The sequence below is a fragment of the Orycteropus afer genome, unplaced genomic scaffold, assembly GCF_000298275.1.
Source record: "Orycteropus afer afer isolate SDZICR_OR568_19922 unplaced genomic scaffold, OryAfe1.0 scaffold00098, whole genome shotgun sequence".
NCBI classification, from domain to species: Eukaryota; Metazoa; Chordata; class Mammalia; order Tubulidentata; family Orycteropodidae; genus Orycteropus; species Orycteropus afer.
In genome coordinates, this window is record NW_006921685.1 from 8,995,570 (window position 1) to 9,014,549 (window position 18,980).

At 37.9% G+C, this 18,980-nt stretch overlaps 1 protein-coding gene across 1 annotated transcript in view; it reads right to left on the reverse strand.

The window, feature by feature from the left end:
* Positions 1 to 18,980, reverse strand: part of ADAMTS3 (ADAM metallopeptidase with thrombospondin type 1 motif 3) — a 504,788-nt gene that overhangs the window by 470,125 nt on the left and 15,683 nt on the right. Inside the window, exon 3 of the mRNA XM_007942793.2 lies at positions 7,242 to 7,648. Within this exon, the coding sequence (XP_007940984.1) occupies positions 7,242 to 7,648 (407 nt within the window). The remainder of the gene's footprint in view (positions 1 to 7,241; positions 7,649 to 18,980) is intronic.

Sequence of the window (18,980 nt, forward strand, 5' to 3'; positions counted from 1 at the left end):
TTTTTTTTTTTTTTTCTCATGGTTCTCACCATTTCTTGTTTTTCTTTTTGCATTTTTCCCATTTTTTCTTAGTTATTCTCCTACTCTACCCTTCTTCTCTCCTATTGTCCCCTCTCCAGATATTGTGGGGTTTTTTTTTTCTTTTTTGGTAATTGTTCCCATGTGTTTATGCATTGTGTATTTTGTCCACTTGCTTTTACTTTTTTGATGGTTTTTCAATTGTTATTTGTGTCAAACTGAGTAGGAGACAGCAACCATGCCCATACAATGCAACCAGACCCACGCCTACTGCAGCTTCACTTACTGAATGAGAGCTACCACATCTTTCTCCACCAACTAACCAATGATAAATAACCACCAAGAAGAGCCTGACTCACCCTTAACTGCTCTTCACAAACAGTTAACAGATATCTAAATAAAACAACATCACAATGTCTCGGAAACAACAGATCATCACAGTCCACACAAAGAAGCAAGATACAGTGGTATAAACAAAAGAGCAGGATACAGACCCAGAACACATCCATGAAGAAGGAGCAACATTGGAACTCCATGATAAGGAATTTGAAAGAATTATACTTAGGTATATTCAAAGGATTGAGAGACAGATCAAGGAAAACATTGACAAAATTAAGGAAAACACAGACAAAACATTAGAACAATTTCAGAAGAAAATACAATAACAAAATAACAAAATAAATGAAAAATTAGAAATGATACAAAAATCTATAGACATAAATTCAGAAGACTAATACTAAATTTTCAGAAATAGATAAAATGTTGAAAGGGCAAAGGAATACAACTGAATCAATGAAAGACAGAATTCATGAAATTGAAGACAAATACCTCAACACTTCTTTGGAAAGGGAACAATCAGAAAAAAAAATCAAAACAAAATGAAGAAAGCCAAGGTTCATGTGGGATACCATCAAAAGGAATAACCTATGTGTAATCAGAATTTCTCAAGCTCAAAGAAGGAGGAAATAATTTAAGCCTTGAGATGCAATACTGAAAGATTCTGAGTAAAATATTGAATTATGCAAGAAGGATCAAAGGAAGATGGAAGGAATACACAGAGTTACTATACCAAAAAGAACTGGTCAATCTTCATCCATTTCAGGAGGTGGTATATGGTCAAGAACGAATGGTATTGAAGAAAAAAGTCGAAGATGCACTGAAGGAATTGACGAAGGAACAAGGCTTCAGAAATTGATGGAATACCCATTGTGATGTTTCAACAAACGGATGCCCTGCCGGAGGCACTCACTAGGTTATGCCAAGAGATATGGAAGACCTAGCCAACTGACAGGAAGAGATCTGTATTTGTGCCCATTCCAAAGAAAGGTGATCCCATAGAATGTGGAAATTATTGAACAATATCATTAATAACACATGCAAGTAAAATCTTACTGAAGATAATTCAAAATGATTGCAGCAGTATATTGACAGAGAACATCCAGAAATGCAAGCAGGATTAAGAAGATGACGTAGAATGAGGGATAATACTGCTAACACCAGATGGAGCTTGGCTCAAAGCAAAGAATACCAGAAAGATATTTACTTGTGTTTTATTGACTATGCAAAAGCATTTGATTGTGTGGATCATAACAAATCATGGATAACATTGAGAAGGATAGGAATTCCAGAACACTTAATTGTATTCATGAGGAACCTATACATAGACCAGGAGGCTGTTGTTTGAACAGAATAAAGGGATACTGCATGGTTTAAAATCAAGAAGGGAATGCATCAGGGTTGTATACTTTCACCATACTTATTCAATTTATATGCTGAGCAAATAATCCAAGAAGCTGGACCATATGAAGAAGAACGTGGTATCAGGATTGAAGGAAGAATCATTAACAACCTGTGATAAGCAGACAACACAACTATGCTTGCTAAAAGTGAGGATGCCCTGAAGCACGTACTGATGAAGATTGAAGAATACAGTCCACAGCTCTGGTGGCGTAGTGCCTAAGGCACCTGACTGCTAACCAGAAGGCTGGCGGTTCAAACCCACCAGCCACTCCTCAGAAGGAAGATGGGGCAATCTACTTCTGTAGTGATACTGCCTCGGAAACCCAAGGAGGGGTCGCTATGAGTAGGGGCCCAATTGACAGCACATATCAACAACAACAACAACAATATGGATTACATCTCAATATAAAGAAAACAAAAATCCTCACAACTGGACCTATAAGAAACATCACGATAAATGGAGAGAAGACTGAAGTTGTCAGAGACTTCACATCGCTTGCTTCTACAGTTGACGCCAATGGAAGCAGCAGTCAGGACATAAGACAATGTATAGCACTGGGATAACTGGCTACAAAGGTCCTCTTTCAAGTGATGAGGAATGAAGATGTCTCCTTGAGGACTAAGGGGTGCCTGACACAAACCATCATATTTTCAGTCACCTCATATGCATGTGAGAGATGAACAATGAATAAGGAAAACAGAAGAAGAATTGCTTTTGAGTTGTGGTGCTGGTGAAGAATGCTGAGAGTACCACAGACCACTAAAAGAACTAACAAATCTGTCCTGGAGGAAGTGCAGCTGGAATGCTCATTGGAAGAGAGAATGGCCAGACTTCCTCTCACCTACTTTGATCATGTTATCAGAAGGGACCATTCACTGGAGAAGGATGTCATGCTTGGAAAAGTGGAGGGCTAATGAAAGAAGGGAAAGAAGATGGATTGACACAGTGGCTGTGGTGATGGGCTCAAGTATAGCAGGGATCCATGCAGCTGGCACGGGACCAAGCGATGTTTCATTCTGCTGTGCATACAGTCACTATGAGTCAGAGATGACTTGACAGCACCTAACAACAATTCAGAATTCCAGAATGGGAATTCCAGAGCAAGAAGAGAAAAAGAAAACGACTGAGAAAACTGCCCAAGATTTGTTGAAAGAGAATTTTCTGATATGATGAAAGATGAGAATACATGCATTCAGGAAGTTCAACAAACCCCAAACAGGATGTTTTTGTTGCTGTTATGTGCCGTCGAGTTGGACCCAACTCATAGTGACCCCTCTTTGGGTTTCTGAGGCAGTATCACTACGGAAGTAGATTGCCCCATCTTCCTTCTGAGGAGTGGCTGGTGGATTTGAACCGCCAGCCTTCTGGTTAGCAGTCAAGTGCCTTAGGCACTATGCTACCAGAGCTCCCATATGCTTTGAGTAGCACAGTTTATAGGATTCTATAAACATACATTAGTTCTGTCAATTGGATGTTCTGACAATTTCAAACTCACAGAGCACCCTACAAAGCAGCATTAGAGAAAAAAAGGTAAGGAGACACTCTTGCTTTAAAACCTCCAACACTGGCAAACAATAAATACCTGTGGCAACTCCCTATGGGTAACTGCTTCAAAGGAGGCATGTAGAAATCAGATTACTGGATTCCCTTCTGTATCAATCTTATAGTAACCAAATCAAAAATTTTTAAACTTCTCATCCAAGTAAGGCTTCAATGGAATTCTCTTCCACATCATGAGTAACTGCTTGTTTGCCAGGCAGGGATTTTCCCATCGGTATTTTAGTGGCTGTATTCTCTGCTAGGCCAACTTGGATTTCATTATAATCAAAGTCTCCCAGAGCTTTATATCCCATCAGGTTAATCCTAAGGAGTCAATGTTATCTGGGTATCCCAGAGGACAAGAATGTCACACTTAAATCCATCTATAGTAAGGTAAAGGGAGCTCTGGTGGTATAGTGCCTAAGACATTGGACTGCTAACTGGAAGGCTGGAGGTTCAAACTCACCAGCCACTCCTTGGAAGGAAGACTGGGCAGTCTACTTCCATGGAGATACCACCTCAGAAACCCAAAGGGGGTCACTCAGTCAGAAACAACTCAATGACAATAAGTATATACATATATATAACAACGGTTGTAAGTGCAACTACTAATTGAAAGGTCACAGTTCAAATCCACCCAGTGCTTCCATGGGAGAAAAGACCTAGTGATCTTCTCCCATGAAGATTGATAATTTAGGAAAGCTGATGGGGCATTTTTACTCTGTCATATAGAGTCACTATGAGTCAGAATTAACTTGATGGCACACAACAACAAATGTGTATGTATATGTATGTACATATATCATATATATATACACACACACACATATCATATAGATATGACACATATCTATAACTTAAAAATTGTGGTTAAGTGATATACCTTATGCATATATTCTGTAATACATACAGGTAATGACACATAAATTCTATGGCAGACTTAACATCTTTGAGCTCCACAAAGATAAAAACCTTTTTTTTTTTTAACCATTTCATAGTGTTGGAATAATGTTTGACCCACAATTCCTTTCCTATAAACACATTTTTTAATTTTTTTATTTGAGGTAGTATACAAAATCAAATACATACAGTTTTTGACAATTTCTACATGTGCAATTCAGTGACATTAGTTACGTTCTTCAACTGTAATACCATTCTTGGTATCCTTTTCCACATTAATCCACCACCATTATCTTAAACTCACTGCCCCAGCTTCCCATCCAACTCTTCAAGTTGCCACTGTCAATGTGATCTCACAAAGATAATTCTTTAAAAGAGCCCAATGCTCAGAGCAGACATAGTTACTAATGAAAATAAGCCATTTTGTGGTGCAAAGAAGCTTCAGAGGATAATTTTAGTTGAAGTCTAAAGATTAAAGATTATCACAGGACAAGAGTTCTGAGAATACATGCAGCCTCAGTGGCTCTGGAAAGTCTAGATTCAGTTGAGAATTTAAAATTTGGTTCTGCATTTTCCCCCTTTTCATAGGAATATTTTTATCAAAATGTTCAGTAATGGTAAGAATGGCACCATCCAGTGCCTCTGCAAATATTTTTAATTAACTAATGGATGAAAAGAAGCTCTGCTAGAGCAATGCCTAAGGCACTTGACTGCTAACCAGAAGGCTGGCAGTTCAAACCCACCAGCCACTCCTCGGAAGGAAGATGGGGCAATCTACTTCCATAGTGATACCACTAGGAAACCAAAGGAGGGGTCGCTATGAGTCAGGTCCAACTCCACGGCACATAACAACAACAACAAATGAATGAAAGGATAGAGCAAATGAATAATTGTAGTGAACAAGTTGTGTGTGTGTGTGTGTGTGTGTGTGTATAAAACATATGGGAGCTCTGGTGGTATAGTGCCTAAGGCATCTGACTGCTAACCAGAAGGCTGGAGGTTCAAACCCACCAGATATTCCTCAGAAGGAAGGTTGGGCCATCTACTTCCGTCATGATACCACCTCGGAAACTCAAGGAGGGGTCACTATGAGTAGGATCCAACTTGATGGCAGTGAGTTTTTTTTGTACATATGCACACGTACACATGTATCTAAATGATACAGATGTATGATATTAATAATACCATACCTTGAAATGAGAAATTAAATAATCTTAATAACTAATGTGCATTCATATTTTCTACCTATTTTCCTCTTCCTTATAACAATTTGCTATTGCCTCAGATAACTTGACATGTACAATAAGAAAACATTGATTGCTAAGTCAAGTTTATAAATCACTGTGCTACTCCATGAATTTCCTTGTCTTTTTCCTTCCTTAAATTTATTTTTATATGGTAAAATAAAATATAAACAGTACATAATTTTATGCTATAGAGCTCTGGTAGCATAGTTCCTAAGGCATTTGACTGCTAATCAGAAGGCTGGCAGTTCAAACCCACCAGCCACTCCTCAGAAGGAAGATAGGCCAATCTACTTCCATAGTGATACCACCTCAGAAACCCAAGGAGGGGTCGCTATGAGTTGAATCTGATTCGATGGCAGTGTGTTTGGTTTGGTTTATAAAACTGAAAAATAATGCTGAATCATGATTTATACTCAAGATATTTTACTCATAAGGATTATAAAACTATCATTTTATATATTTATTTTTATATTGTAATGGCATTGAATCAAACCTCTCTCAGTCAATATATAAGTCTCTTTTTTCTAGAAAATCTCTTTTTTCTTTTTTTAATGCAATGACTTATTTAATTCAGACCAATTCAGTGTTTTATGTAGAATGGGAAGAATTTGAGAGATCCTTATATTTTTAAACCCTAGAAGACAGTTCAGCACCAGAGTTTATAGATTCAGAACTAAAGGAGTCTAAGTTGGACCTGCTACAGATGTGCTATATAGTTCTCTGTAGTGGTTTTAAGAACCCTACAGAACATTAAGAGGCAATAAAAGACCATACAAACAAAGCCCAAAACACAATGAATTCACCAGTATCTGCTAAAACATACTTAACTCCATTGATTGGGCCTGTGTATAAAGTAGACAATAACAAAATAGTCAAGAGATCATTGAAGGACCATATAAAGAAGCATAACTAGAAGCAGGAATTTGAGGAGTATTTTGAGAACTCACAGAAACAGTGAGAAAAGAAAAGGAATGACTCTAAACTCCCAAGAAACAGCAGCCTGGCAACCACAGAAAGAAAAAATGGTTGCCCTTTTTGGACAAAGACTTGAAGTCAACTGTGAATAGAAGAGCCATAAACACTGACACAGTTTTCAAATAACATCTGGAGATACAAACCAAATAAAAATATTTCACATCTGCAGAGTACATAAAGAAAGGTCAATTACTATTTGCCTCAACCACAAAACTGAAAAGCATTATGTGTATTTTATTTGAAAATAAAGAAAAAAGGGATTCAAAGCCACCATACAGAGAAAACTGCATCTCATGTTCAAAAGCTAATGTTATTTAGACAGGTTCTGTTGGAGGATCGGCTCATTTCCCACTTTAGCATTCTGTAGGGAAGCTAAAGAATGCTTTCAAAATACTTTCTTTAAGACGATATCCAAAGTTTCCACACAAGAAATGAAATATTATCATTTTGGAGGAGCCTATGTTTCTTTAGAAAGTTTTCGGAAAGCTTTGAAAGAAATCATTAGCATAATCACAGATTTTCAATGTCTGGAATGAACAAGTATTAGGAAAAAAAAAATTCCCCAATGTAACACAAGAGAAAACATAAAGAAATGCTGCAACAGTTTTCTTTTGTTTCATGGAATAATGTTGTCTTCATGTCATACATGAAGCCAAAGAACACATCTTTGACAAAAAGTCAGACTTTCTAATGTTTTTTCCTGAGCTTAAAATATAATCATGAGGCTTCCTTTCCACCTCTACCTTCCAAACCATGCTAAAGTCATGCAGCACTCCTAACACCTACACACACATACACACACAAAAGGGAATGAGTCTTACCAGGCCATCACAGTTGCTAATGGCAACAGAGGTTCCTGGAATGTCCATGATGTCACCAACGTAAGCACAGTTAGTCTGCAAAGGCTCTGTTTTCCAAATCCTTTCTGAAGCACTTCCTGGTTGATGATCATTAATGGGGTCAGTTATATTCCCAGGTACTAGAGGTGTCTCATGCCATTCCACAACAGCCCCAGGAGCTACTAGTTGATTGTTGGGCTTTAGGCGGAGATGAAAATCTCTTCCAAATGCTGTGATGTTAAAGAACAACTGCTCAGGGTTGGAAGACACGTCCCTTGTTGATCTCTTTTTGTGATTTGCAGAAAGAATATGGGAGAGATAGTGTCCTTCTAGATTTGTGCTGACTGGAGTCACCAGCTCATAATCTCTATGTCTCTTTAGTGGTAAATCTGTGGGTGAAAAATAGAATTATAGAACTCTGTGCAACATGGAAACACAAGAGGACATAGCATAGGAGTAAAGTCCTGGCTCACAAGATTACACTTCAGTTTGCATAACAGATCTATTCCTGAATCATCTTTTAAGTACTGTGTTTTGAGAACTTAAGTCATTCCTCAAAAGTATTTAGGCAAAAATGTGTTCAATAAACCTTCTATTTTTTAACTTAAAGTAAGTTTATCACAATGTTACTATTTGTATCAAATTTATCTGTTTGAGAATATAAATTATGATACATTTCCTATCTGGCTTGCTTATAAACATGTTATACCCCCAATTAACTTATTGACACAACTGACATCTGTTACAAACATTTAAAAAACTTGCTACTAAGTAGAAGATTTTTTTTTTCCAGATTGCTTTATTTCTCTGTGGAAATCCTAGAATGTTTATTAATTACAATCACTACCTTATGTTGCATCTACCATGCACCTGCAGTTTATACACTATAAGTTACGGCACTTATTTATACACTTACAGTTTATGGCATTGTTTCCATCATAACAACTCTAACAATCATACTTCATAAGTGAAGAAACAGATTCAGGGAGGGTATATATATCTGAGTATGAACCCAAGTCATACTCCAAAACCCCTATTCTGATATACCATGATATGTCCTATAAATCACAAAATATTTTTAGAAAATGAAAATAAAGAAAAAATAATTGAATATGCAGTCAGAGAGGGAATGCTATCCTCATTTTGCACTATAGTCCTTACAAGGGACAGATACCCAACTAAATAATAACTTGTATCTGAGGCCCATGTCACTTTGTCACATGTGAGTACTGTGTCTACTAAGCAAATATGAATGGGAGATATAACACTTTTAATTTAATCCTTAACGGAAATTTTGAAGCCAGAAGACAGTGGACACTAGAGAATAAAGGAGGCAATAAGGATAAAGAAAGAACATGGAAAGAAAAAGACATAAATTAAAAACTTTGCCCATTTTCATAATTCTAGTCCAACACTAGTCCTATAGTATGTTAAAGTACCCTGAAAAAAAATTATAGGATTCATACATAGAAAATGTATGTTTTGTGATGTTTTATTCAATTAATTATTTAGAGTATGAGATCTGTAAATGAAACTACAAGCTATGCTCTTAAGTAACTTTATAGAATCCCTTTTTGTTATTTTCCTGGTTTTCAAATACCTCAAGCAATCTGTAAGGTACTAAAAAAAATATGAAAGTATTTTGCAACTTACAGATTCTTTGAGTACATGTTTGTTATCATCATGCCACTTGTAATGACCAATGTGTTTAAACAAAATCTCTCTCTTTATTAAATGCACAGAGCAAGTAACACTTTTATAAATATGTGTCAGACACAGAAGGAGTGACATTTGTGGTATAAGAGAACAAAGTGGAGCCTAGCTCCAACCCTGGTAGCAGCAGCAGCACAATCCTTCTTTGGAGCTTTCTATGTAATAGTGAGTGAACAGTATTAGGCCTCAATACAGAAGCACAGATACAAAGATTTGATCCCTCTTACAATCTAATCCAGCGTAAATATTTTTGTAAATTTTGGCTTCAAGAAAGAATTCAAAAATTCAGGGAATAAGCACAAAAGTCTTGGGAGCAGTGTGATAGCAAGGCAAGTTTCCACAGGAAGGGGTGGATCAAATGCTTGGGTATGGACTGGCAAAGCTGTCCCAAATTAATTCTAAATTCCTTGAGGACAAGGAGCTTGCCATTCAACTTAGTATTCCCAATATCACCTAGCACAAACTCCGATATATGCCAGGGTCTCTTGTCATTTAGATTTGTTCAATATTTAAGTTAGTAATGCAGGTAACCAGAGAACCTTTGTCTGTATTGGTACACACTGTGATTTAACAGAAACACTACCCAAGACCTATGAGCACTGGCTATACCAAACACCTCAGTTACTACTCTTCTCTTTTACTACTTCAAGGGAAGAAGGAGGCAATGCTTAATTTCACTGCATGGATTCTCCATCTTCACTTACAGGAATTCACCCAACCACAGTCTAGACAATATACTGATCCCTGGATTGACTGGAGAACAAGAAGATTTAGGAAGAATGCAGGGAGGCTCCTCCACACCCAAGATGATACTCAGAGCCTCATGTTCATAGTAAGACACATACTCTAGATTACCTGGGAAAGTTCCATTTTCCTGCTATCAGGCAATATGTTCATTCAAAATAAGGACAGTGGATTTCTATGAACCTTTGTCTTTCCTAATGCTAATAGTAAATCATCCTGAAAATGTACATGTAAGAAATGCTTCTAAAATTTAACTGAAGGAATGATTTTCCAGTTGGGAAATAAGGTAACCGGGGTGGGGGTGGGGGTGGAGAAACATATTAACAACCTCTCAGGCTACCCAAGCTTCTCGAATGTAGTTGTCTGAACTGGCAAAGAAGCTAAACAGTCACCTGCCATTTATAGGGGCTCGGTGGTAGAATTCTCAGGTTCTATGTAGGAGACCTAGGTTTGCTTCCTGGCCAGTGTGCCTTATGCACAGCCATCACCCACCTGTCAGTAGAGGTGTAAGTGCTGCTATGAGGTTGAAAAGGTTACAGCAGAGTCTCCAGACTAAGAGAGATCTGGAAGAAAAGCCTAGCAATCTATTTTTGAAAGATCAGCCAATGAAAACTCTATGGATAACAATGGTCCAATGTGCAACTTACCCTGGTCATGGAACAGGACTGAGCAGCATTTAGTTCCATTTTGGGTGAGGCTGCCATGATTCAAAGGTGACTCAAAGATAGCTAATAGTAACGAAGACATGACACTGTGCACTGTGATTGAGAGTTTATCATCTCTAAGCCTCATACTATCAAAGGAGGTAAGTATTATTCTATTTTTAAAATGAGAAAGCAGACTCAAAAGCCCAGACAAATAGCAAGCAAGTATTAAAAGGAAAATATAAATTCTATCATTTCAACTCTGAAGACCATGCTGCAATACTCTTACTCACTTCAGAATAGATAAAATATCTTCCTGTATGTTTCTAATTTAAGATCTACTTATAAAAGAAAATTACTACAAGAGTGATGCTGCTCTGCCTACCCACAGACATTCAAATAATTTTTCTTATAGCATAGTATTAATCATTTCTGTAAAAGGCTCTTAAATTCTGGTCTTTGATTAAAAAGGGGGCAGACTGGAGAAGCTCAAATCTATCAAAAGCAGTTTTATTCTTAGATCACAATCACATAAGCAAATTAAATTATAGTCAATGTTAATTTACTGCATTAAGAAATGACACATTTTTCAGGCCCAGCTCTTTCAGCAAAGCAGTACACTGTATGGCTAAGTAATGAACAACAGGGTCAGAAAGCAGCAAATTAAGCCAACGTATGATGTGAACAAGTTCTTGACTTTCCCTTAGCTTTCCTCATTGGAAACTGCAAGTTAGTAACAATCCTAATTTCATAAATTTGGTGAGTGCTTTAAGTGATGTATGCAGAATATTCAATAAATATTAGCCATTAAAAACTTAAGGAGGTTAAAACGCTTGGCTGCTAACCAAAAGATCAGAGGTTCAAACCCAGCAGCTGCTCTACAGGAGAAAGATGAGGCAGTCCGCTTCTGTAAAGATTTACAGCCTTGGAAACCCTGCAGGGCAGTTCTACTCTGTCGTATAGGGTCACTGAGTCAGAATTGACTCTACCACAGTGGAGTTTGGGATTATTAAACACAAATTTAAATTAATAACTGGGATTATTAGAAATTTAAATTTATAATCCCAACCCCAACTGCTCATCTGTCAGTTTCTCACACTGTGGTGGCTTGTGTGTTACTGTGAGGCTGGAAACTATGCCACTGGTATTTCAAATATTAGCAGGGTCACCTACAGTGGACAGGTTTCAGTGGAACTTCCAGACTAAGTGACCCTGAAAACAAGGACAGAGTACCCACTTCTGAAAAAACTGGCCAGTGAAAACCTTTATAAATAGCAGTGAAACACTGTCTGATATAGTCCCGAAAGATGAGCTCCTCAGGTTAGAAGGCACTCAAAATACTGGGGAAGTGGGGCCTCCTCAGAGTAGTCAACCCGAATGACATGGATGGAGTAAAACTTTCTGGAACTTCATTTGTTGATGTGGCACAACTCAAAATGAGAAGAAATAGTTGTAAACACATATTAATAATCATATGAAGTATAACCCTAGGTAAAATTAGAAGTTGTCAATATAAAATGGCACGTATAAAGATTGATATCTTAGGGTTTAGCTAAAATGGACTGGTATAGGCCATTTTGAATCAGACAATCTTATGGTCTACTATGCTGGGAATGAAAAATTGAAGAGGAATGATGCCACATTAATCATCAAAAAGAACATTTCAAATTCTACCCTAAAGAACAATCCTGTCACTGATAGGATAATATCCACACGCCTACAAGGAAGACCAGTTAATACCACTACTATTCAGACTGAAGCACCAATCACCAAAGCAAAAGATGAAGAAATTGAAGATTTTTACCAACTTCTGCAGTCTGAAATTGACCAAATATGAAATCAAGATGTATTGATTATTAGTAGTAATTGGAATACAAAACTTGGAAACAAAGAAGCATCAGTAGGGAGAAAATATCTTTGTGAGAAAATTGATGCCAGAGTCTACATGATAGAATTTTGCAAGACCAACAATTTATTCATTGCAAATATTTTTTTACAACAACATAAATGATGACTAAACACGTGGACCTCACCAGATGATATACATAGGAATGAAATCAACTGCATCTGTGGAAAGAGGTAATGGAAGAGCTCAATATCATCAGTCAGAATAAGGCCAGGAGCTGTCTGTGGAAAAGATCATCCACTGCTCATTTGTAACTTTAAACTGAAGCAAATTAAAACAAATCCAAGAGAGCCAAACTATGACCTAGATTATATTAGAATTTAGAATAGATTCTAAATTTAGAGATTTAAATAGATTCTAAATTCACCTGAATTTAGAGACCATTTGAAAAAAAGATTGAATGCATTAAACACCAATGACCAAAGACAAGATGAATTGTGAAACAACATCAAGAACATAATATAAGAAGCAGCAAAAGGTCATTAAAGATAAGAAAGGAAGAAAAGACCAAAATAGACATCAGAAGAGACTGAAACCTGCTCTTGAATGGAGAGTAGCAACAGCTAATCGAAGAAATGACAAAAGAAAAGAGCTGAACAAAAGGTTCCAAAGAGCAGCTTGAGAAGACAAAGTAAAGTATTATAATGAAATGTGCAAAGACCTGGAGTTAGAAAACTGTAAGAGAAGAACACACTCTGCATTTCTCAAACTGAAAGACATGAAGAAAAAAAATTGAAGCCTCAAGTTATAATACTGAAGGTTTCTATGGCCAAAATATTGCACAATGCAGGAAGCATCAAAAGAAGATGGAAGGAATAGAGAATCACTGCACCAAAAAGAAATGACTGACATTCAACCATATCAGGAGGTAGCATATGACCAAGAACTGATGGTACTAAAAGAAGTCCAAGCCACACTTAAGCAACTGGTGAAAAACAAAGCTTTAGGAATTAGCGGAATACCCATTGGCAAATCTGCTGCAAAAGACCTTTTTAAAGTACAAAGAGAAAAAGATGTCACTTTGAAGACTAAGATGTGCTTGACCCAAGCCATGGTATTTTCAATAGCCTCATACACATGTGAAAGCTGAACAACAAATAAGGAAGACTGAAAAAGAACTGATGCATCTGAATTGTGGTGTTGGCAAAGAATACTGAAAATGCCATGGCTGCCAGAAGAATGAACAAATCTGTCTTGGAAGAAGTACAGCCAGAATGTTCCTTAGAAGCGAAAATGGCCAGACTTCCATCTCACGTAGTTTGGTCATGTTGTCAGAAGGGACAGTTCCCTGGAGAAGGATATCATGCTTGGTAAATACAGGGTGAACGGAAACAGGGAAGACCCTCGACGAGTTAGATTGACACTGTGGCTGCGATGATGGGCTCAAGCATAGCAAGAGCTGTGAGGATGGCACAGGGTCAGGCAGTGTTTCTTCCTGTTGTACATACAACCGCTATGAGTCAAAGGGGATTCGATGGCACCTAACAACAACAACAAGCTACTAATTAAAATAATACCTATGTTCAATTTCAAAATTAGAAATTATACAATTGTCAGCTGACATGGTTGATGAGTCATAAAAGTAGATACATAAAAGTTTTTGTGAGTCATAATAAGTTTCATGGGAGCTCTGGTGGCGTAATGCCTAAGGTATTTGACTGCTGACCAGAGGCTGGCAGTTCAAACCCACCAGCCACTCTTCAGAAGGAAGACTGGGCAATCTACTTCTCTGGAGATACCACCTCAGAAACCCATGGAGGGGTCGCTATGAGTCGACTCAACTCGACAGCAGTGAGTTTGTTTTTTTTTGCTATGTTTTGTTTTGTTAGTTTAATAAATCTCATAGCAGAGAGGGCTGAAGACATTCTAAAGCCACATTGTGGTCACTAACTATTGAAGCTACTTGGCATCTGTACATATACAGCCTGTCTCTCTCCAGTTACTATGGATAAACTGTCTGCCATTTTACCTAAGAGCAAATTTTCTACCTATGTAACACGTCCTAGCCTCTCTTCCTTTTTCGGTGTTAGTAATCATCCTCTCTCTTCCTTCATCAACTTTTCCACTAATCTTTATTAGTGCATTCCCATGGTGCCATTGTACTTCCCATCTTTAACAAAAATCCCTCTTGATGACATATCTTTCTCCAGTGAATACTCCATTTCTTCTTTCCCCTTTATACCTAAACCCTTCAAAAACTGACTATGTATGTCTCTAATTCTTCTCTTCCCATTCTTATTCTAGAACCTACTCCAATAAAGTTCTTGTAGAGGTCACTCATGACCCCATGATGCTGAAGTCAATAGCCAAGACAATAAATCTTCTTTCTCATCCTCTGAGTAGAATCTGACCAAGTTTATTTCTCCTTCCTTCTTGAAATACTTTCTTGATTTAGCTTCCAGGACACCATTCTCTTCATGTTCTCCCCTTACCTCACTAGTCAACGTTCTTATTCCCCCTCCCTTGGGTATCTTTATTCCCACTACCTCTATGCACTGAGGCGTAACCAAATCTGGTCCATGTACTCTTCTGCATCTATGTACTCTAGCTATAATCTCTACACGATTTTGTATCTCTAGCCAAGGCCTCACTCATGAGTTCTTCTCATATATCCAATTGCCTAAAGTTTTCCTCCACTTGGATATTAACTGTGCATCTCAGCTAAACACTTCCAAAAGAAAACTCCCAATCTTCCCTAAGTCTGCTCTTCCCAAAGTCTTTCCCATCTCAGTAAATAGCAATTCTGTCCTTCCAGCTTCTCAAACCAAAAACTTAACCAAACCACCATTACCTTTTCTCACACCACAAACTCAATCTTTTAACAAATTATATTGACTTATATAATAAGTCACTACTTCCACTGCTACCACCCTCGTTCAAGCCACTATTATTTCAGTTCTGAATTAGCCTCATAACTGTTTTCCCTGTTTCTTTTTTTCCTCTTTATGGATTGTCCTCAAAAGAGAACCAGAGTATTTAAAGTGTTCCTTTAAAGGCTCAACCTCTAGACTCCTTCACGTCAGGGCTTTGCTGACATAACCCTCCATGATGTCTTTCCTGACCACATGTAACCATCTCATCATCCCACCTCCCTTCTTCTGTGTTTTTTTTTTTTTCCACAAGGCTTGTCACAATCTGATATACTATAAATTTTATTTAATGTTTTTTAATTGTTTCTGTATCCCTACTAGCATATATGCTTCATAAGGGCAAGGATTTTTATTTGTTTTCTTCACTACGGTTCCCTAGTATCAAAACCAGAACCTGAGTCACCCAAATATCTATGAATGAATGAAGGAATGAACAAATGAGAACAGTTTGAACCTAAACTTAGTATGTGTCCCCTTTTTCCTAAATAATAATTTTACCACCCAGCAATCAAGCATAGTAAACTACTTAAGCTGTCATATACTCATAAAGCTAGAAATTTTACTTGCAAAACTTTCATCTAATTCTCAAAGTTCCTGCTGATCTATATTACTCAACATTTCAGGTTGTTGTTTTAGATGCTGTCAAGTTGATGTTGACTCATAGTGACACTATGTACAGCACAACAAAACACTGCCAGGTCCTGCACCATCCTCACAAGCCTTCCTATACCTGAGCCCAGCATTGCAGCCACTGTGTCAATCCATCTTGTTGAGGGTCTTCCCCTTTTGCTCTGACCCTCGCCCTTTACCAAGCATGACATCCCTCTCCAGGGAATGGTCCCTTCTGACAACATGACCAAAGTAGCTGAGACGAAGTCTGGCCATTCTTGCTTCCAAAGAGCATTCCGGCTGCATTTCTTCAAGGACATTTCATAGTATCCTCAAAAAAAAAAAAAAAAAAAAAAAGGCCTTATGTTTTAAGCTATCAAGAAAAAGTAATTTAAATAGATATCCTGGAAGGCAGAAATAAAGCTTCTCATCCTTAGAGAGCAGCAGGAAATTAGCCACAAGTCTGCAATCCCATTTGGATATCCACAGAATTATAACTACACAGGTCAAAAAGAAAAAATCTTGAAAAATCATCTAATCATTGCTGTACAATTAAGCAATCCCATATAGATTACCTTTTCTTAAGTTAGATTTGACTTTTTATTAAGTATGCTTTTGTTTTCAGAAACACCTGCTGAGTTAACCTGCTGCTTCTCTCTGTGAAAAGAATTTTTTTCTCTGAGTATTAAGGCCTCTCTCTCTCCCACTCTTAATCACTCTTCCCCCAGTGAAGAAAAGTGACTTATGTGACTATTAAATCTGGGAAGCACAAGAAGTTGGAAATGCTCAGCACCTCCCCTTTCATTCCTCTTCCTGGGAATGAGCTTGAGATGGAGCATACCATCCCTTCCACTTAGCGGGGCAGACCCTGCCCTAGCCCCCATGGGTAGCACGCACTATCAAGCAGCCCATTTGCCTATCAAAGTTAAAGAGAATGTCTTTATTCAGGATCACCTCAGAAAGTTCACTACCCTAAGAAAAAATATTATCACACCTCCACTGGCAAGCTAATTATAACATTATCTTCATGAGGGAATTCTCTTAAAGATGAACTGAATTCACCATTCTAGAGTATAACTTCATGCTTCTTACTCTTCCTGCTATGTGAAATAACTATTTTCTTGTGTATATGTGTGTGGGATAAAGGACTTAGCTTTACCTGAAGCACGGTGCCCATTGTCCTTGGTTTATGGGAAATAGCCATTGGAGTATATGGGGTCCCTTGGTCTGGGATTTCCAGGACACACTGAGCATTTGTGCTGAAAAGTGGAGGGTGGCCAGACAGAAAAGACTCAAATCAACTAGCCTCAGGAGGCATGATATAGTTTACCATGCAGAATTGTCTGATAAAAGCTAGAACTCTAAGACTCAGAGAGCTTCCTGCTTGGCTAGAACATCTGCTCTTGGGAGGGTAATGAATGTGTTCCTTGGGACATGGAAGCTTCACAGACTTCACTCTATGTGCCTCTTACTTTGTATCTTTTTTGGCTGGAATAAAGCTGTAGTAATAAGTACGGCATGGTCTCCATGAGAGTTTGTTAGTCATTCCAGTAAATTATGGAATGCAAAAGGCAATAGTAACCATCAGGTCAAGAAGTAAGGATGCTATGTAGACTCCTGTTCTTGGAGCTGGCATATTGAAGGAGTAGTAGGAAAGCAGCCTTAAAATTGTGGCCAGGAGGTCAGAAGTGAGAGTATCACATGGACTCTCCAAACTTGCAGCTGGTGTCTGCCTATGTGACAAGGTGAAGGGCAGTGTCTCTTTAACTTATGAAATCTGACCTAGCTCCAGGTGGCTAGGGTCAAAGAGAATATACCACATGGGCAGTTGGTGACAAAGATGGAGAACTGGAAAGTGAAGACTGGATCAACCGCTACATTTTGGGGACAGGATTCATACTGATTTTTACCAGGCCAGGCAGTTAGAGACAATAGTGGGATTTGCCCTTTGCTGACAGCACAATGTACATTTGTGTCTGTTTGATATGTGTATACATCCAGATAGACAAACACAGGTAACTATATACAATCTACATAAAAAATGATTTGAGGAGGCAACGTTCTATAGCTATATACTTAAAGATCTTTGAACTAGCCAGACTTTCTATTTTAGGGTCAGTCACATTACTTTCCTAATGGTCCCCAAAAGAGTTCTGCTGGTGTAGTGGATAAGGCAGTTGGCTGCTAACCAGAAGGTCACTGGTTCAAACCCACAAGCTGCTCTGTGGAAGAAAGATGGGGCAATCTATTCCCATAAAAATTTACAGGCTCAGAAAGCCAATGGGGGTCACTATGAGTCAGAATCTACTCGATGACAATGTGTTGGTTTTTTTTAGTTTTAATGGTCCCCAAATATTTATTATTTCTGAAGCTTTTGACCATTTTACACATCTGTGCCCTAACATGATATTATGCACATAATTAATAAATATAGGTCAAAAGTAAAAAGATGTTTCCTCAAACTGAAACCTAAAAGAGAGAGTTAAAGTCAGTTTTCTGCTGAGGATAATGCTTTACTCTCACTTTACTCTCAATATCTCTAAACCAAACTTCACCTTTTCACCTGAATATTCAGCTTCCCCTCCTTACTCCATTATTTCTGTTCAGGATATACTGATTCTTCCAAAGCCCAGGCAAGAAAGAAAACTAACTTCTTTTCATATTCTCCCCTATAAAATAATGCAAGCTCTATTGACTTTTCCTTTAAAATTCCCCTCAACTTAATCTCTTTTCTTCCAATCCCACTGAAGACACCTTCAAGCCTCATCATCTCACACTAGAAACCTGCAACTGTCAAGTCCAAAGTCTCGCTCTGAATAAATAACTGTCAGGGAAATTATCTTATAACCCTTCATTTAAAATACATATGTTTTACACTTACTTCCTTTGTGATTTTAGTCACTTAAGACTTTCTATATAAGTATCCTCATCTGTAAAACTGGGAATAATATTTACTTACCATAAAATTTAAATGACTTAATCCAGAGTACTTGGAACACTGGTAATAGTAAGTGTTCAGTAAGTATTGTTGTTGTTGTTGTTATGTGCCCTCAAGTCACACCTAACTCATAGTGACCCCTCCTTGGGTTTCCAAGGCAGTATCACTATGGAAGTAGATTGCCCCATCTTCCTTCCAAGGAGTGGCTGGTAGGTTTGAACCTCCAGCCTTCTGGTTAGCAGTCAAGTGCCTTAGGCACTACGCTACCAGAGAATTAATATTACTGTTGTTGTTGTT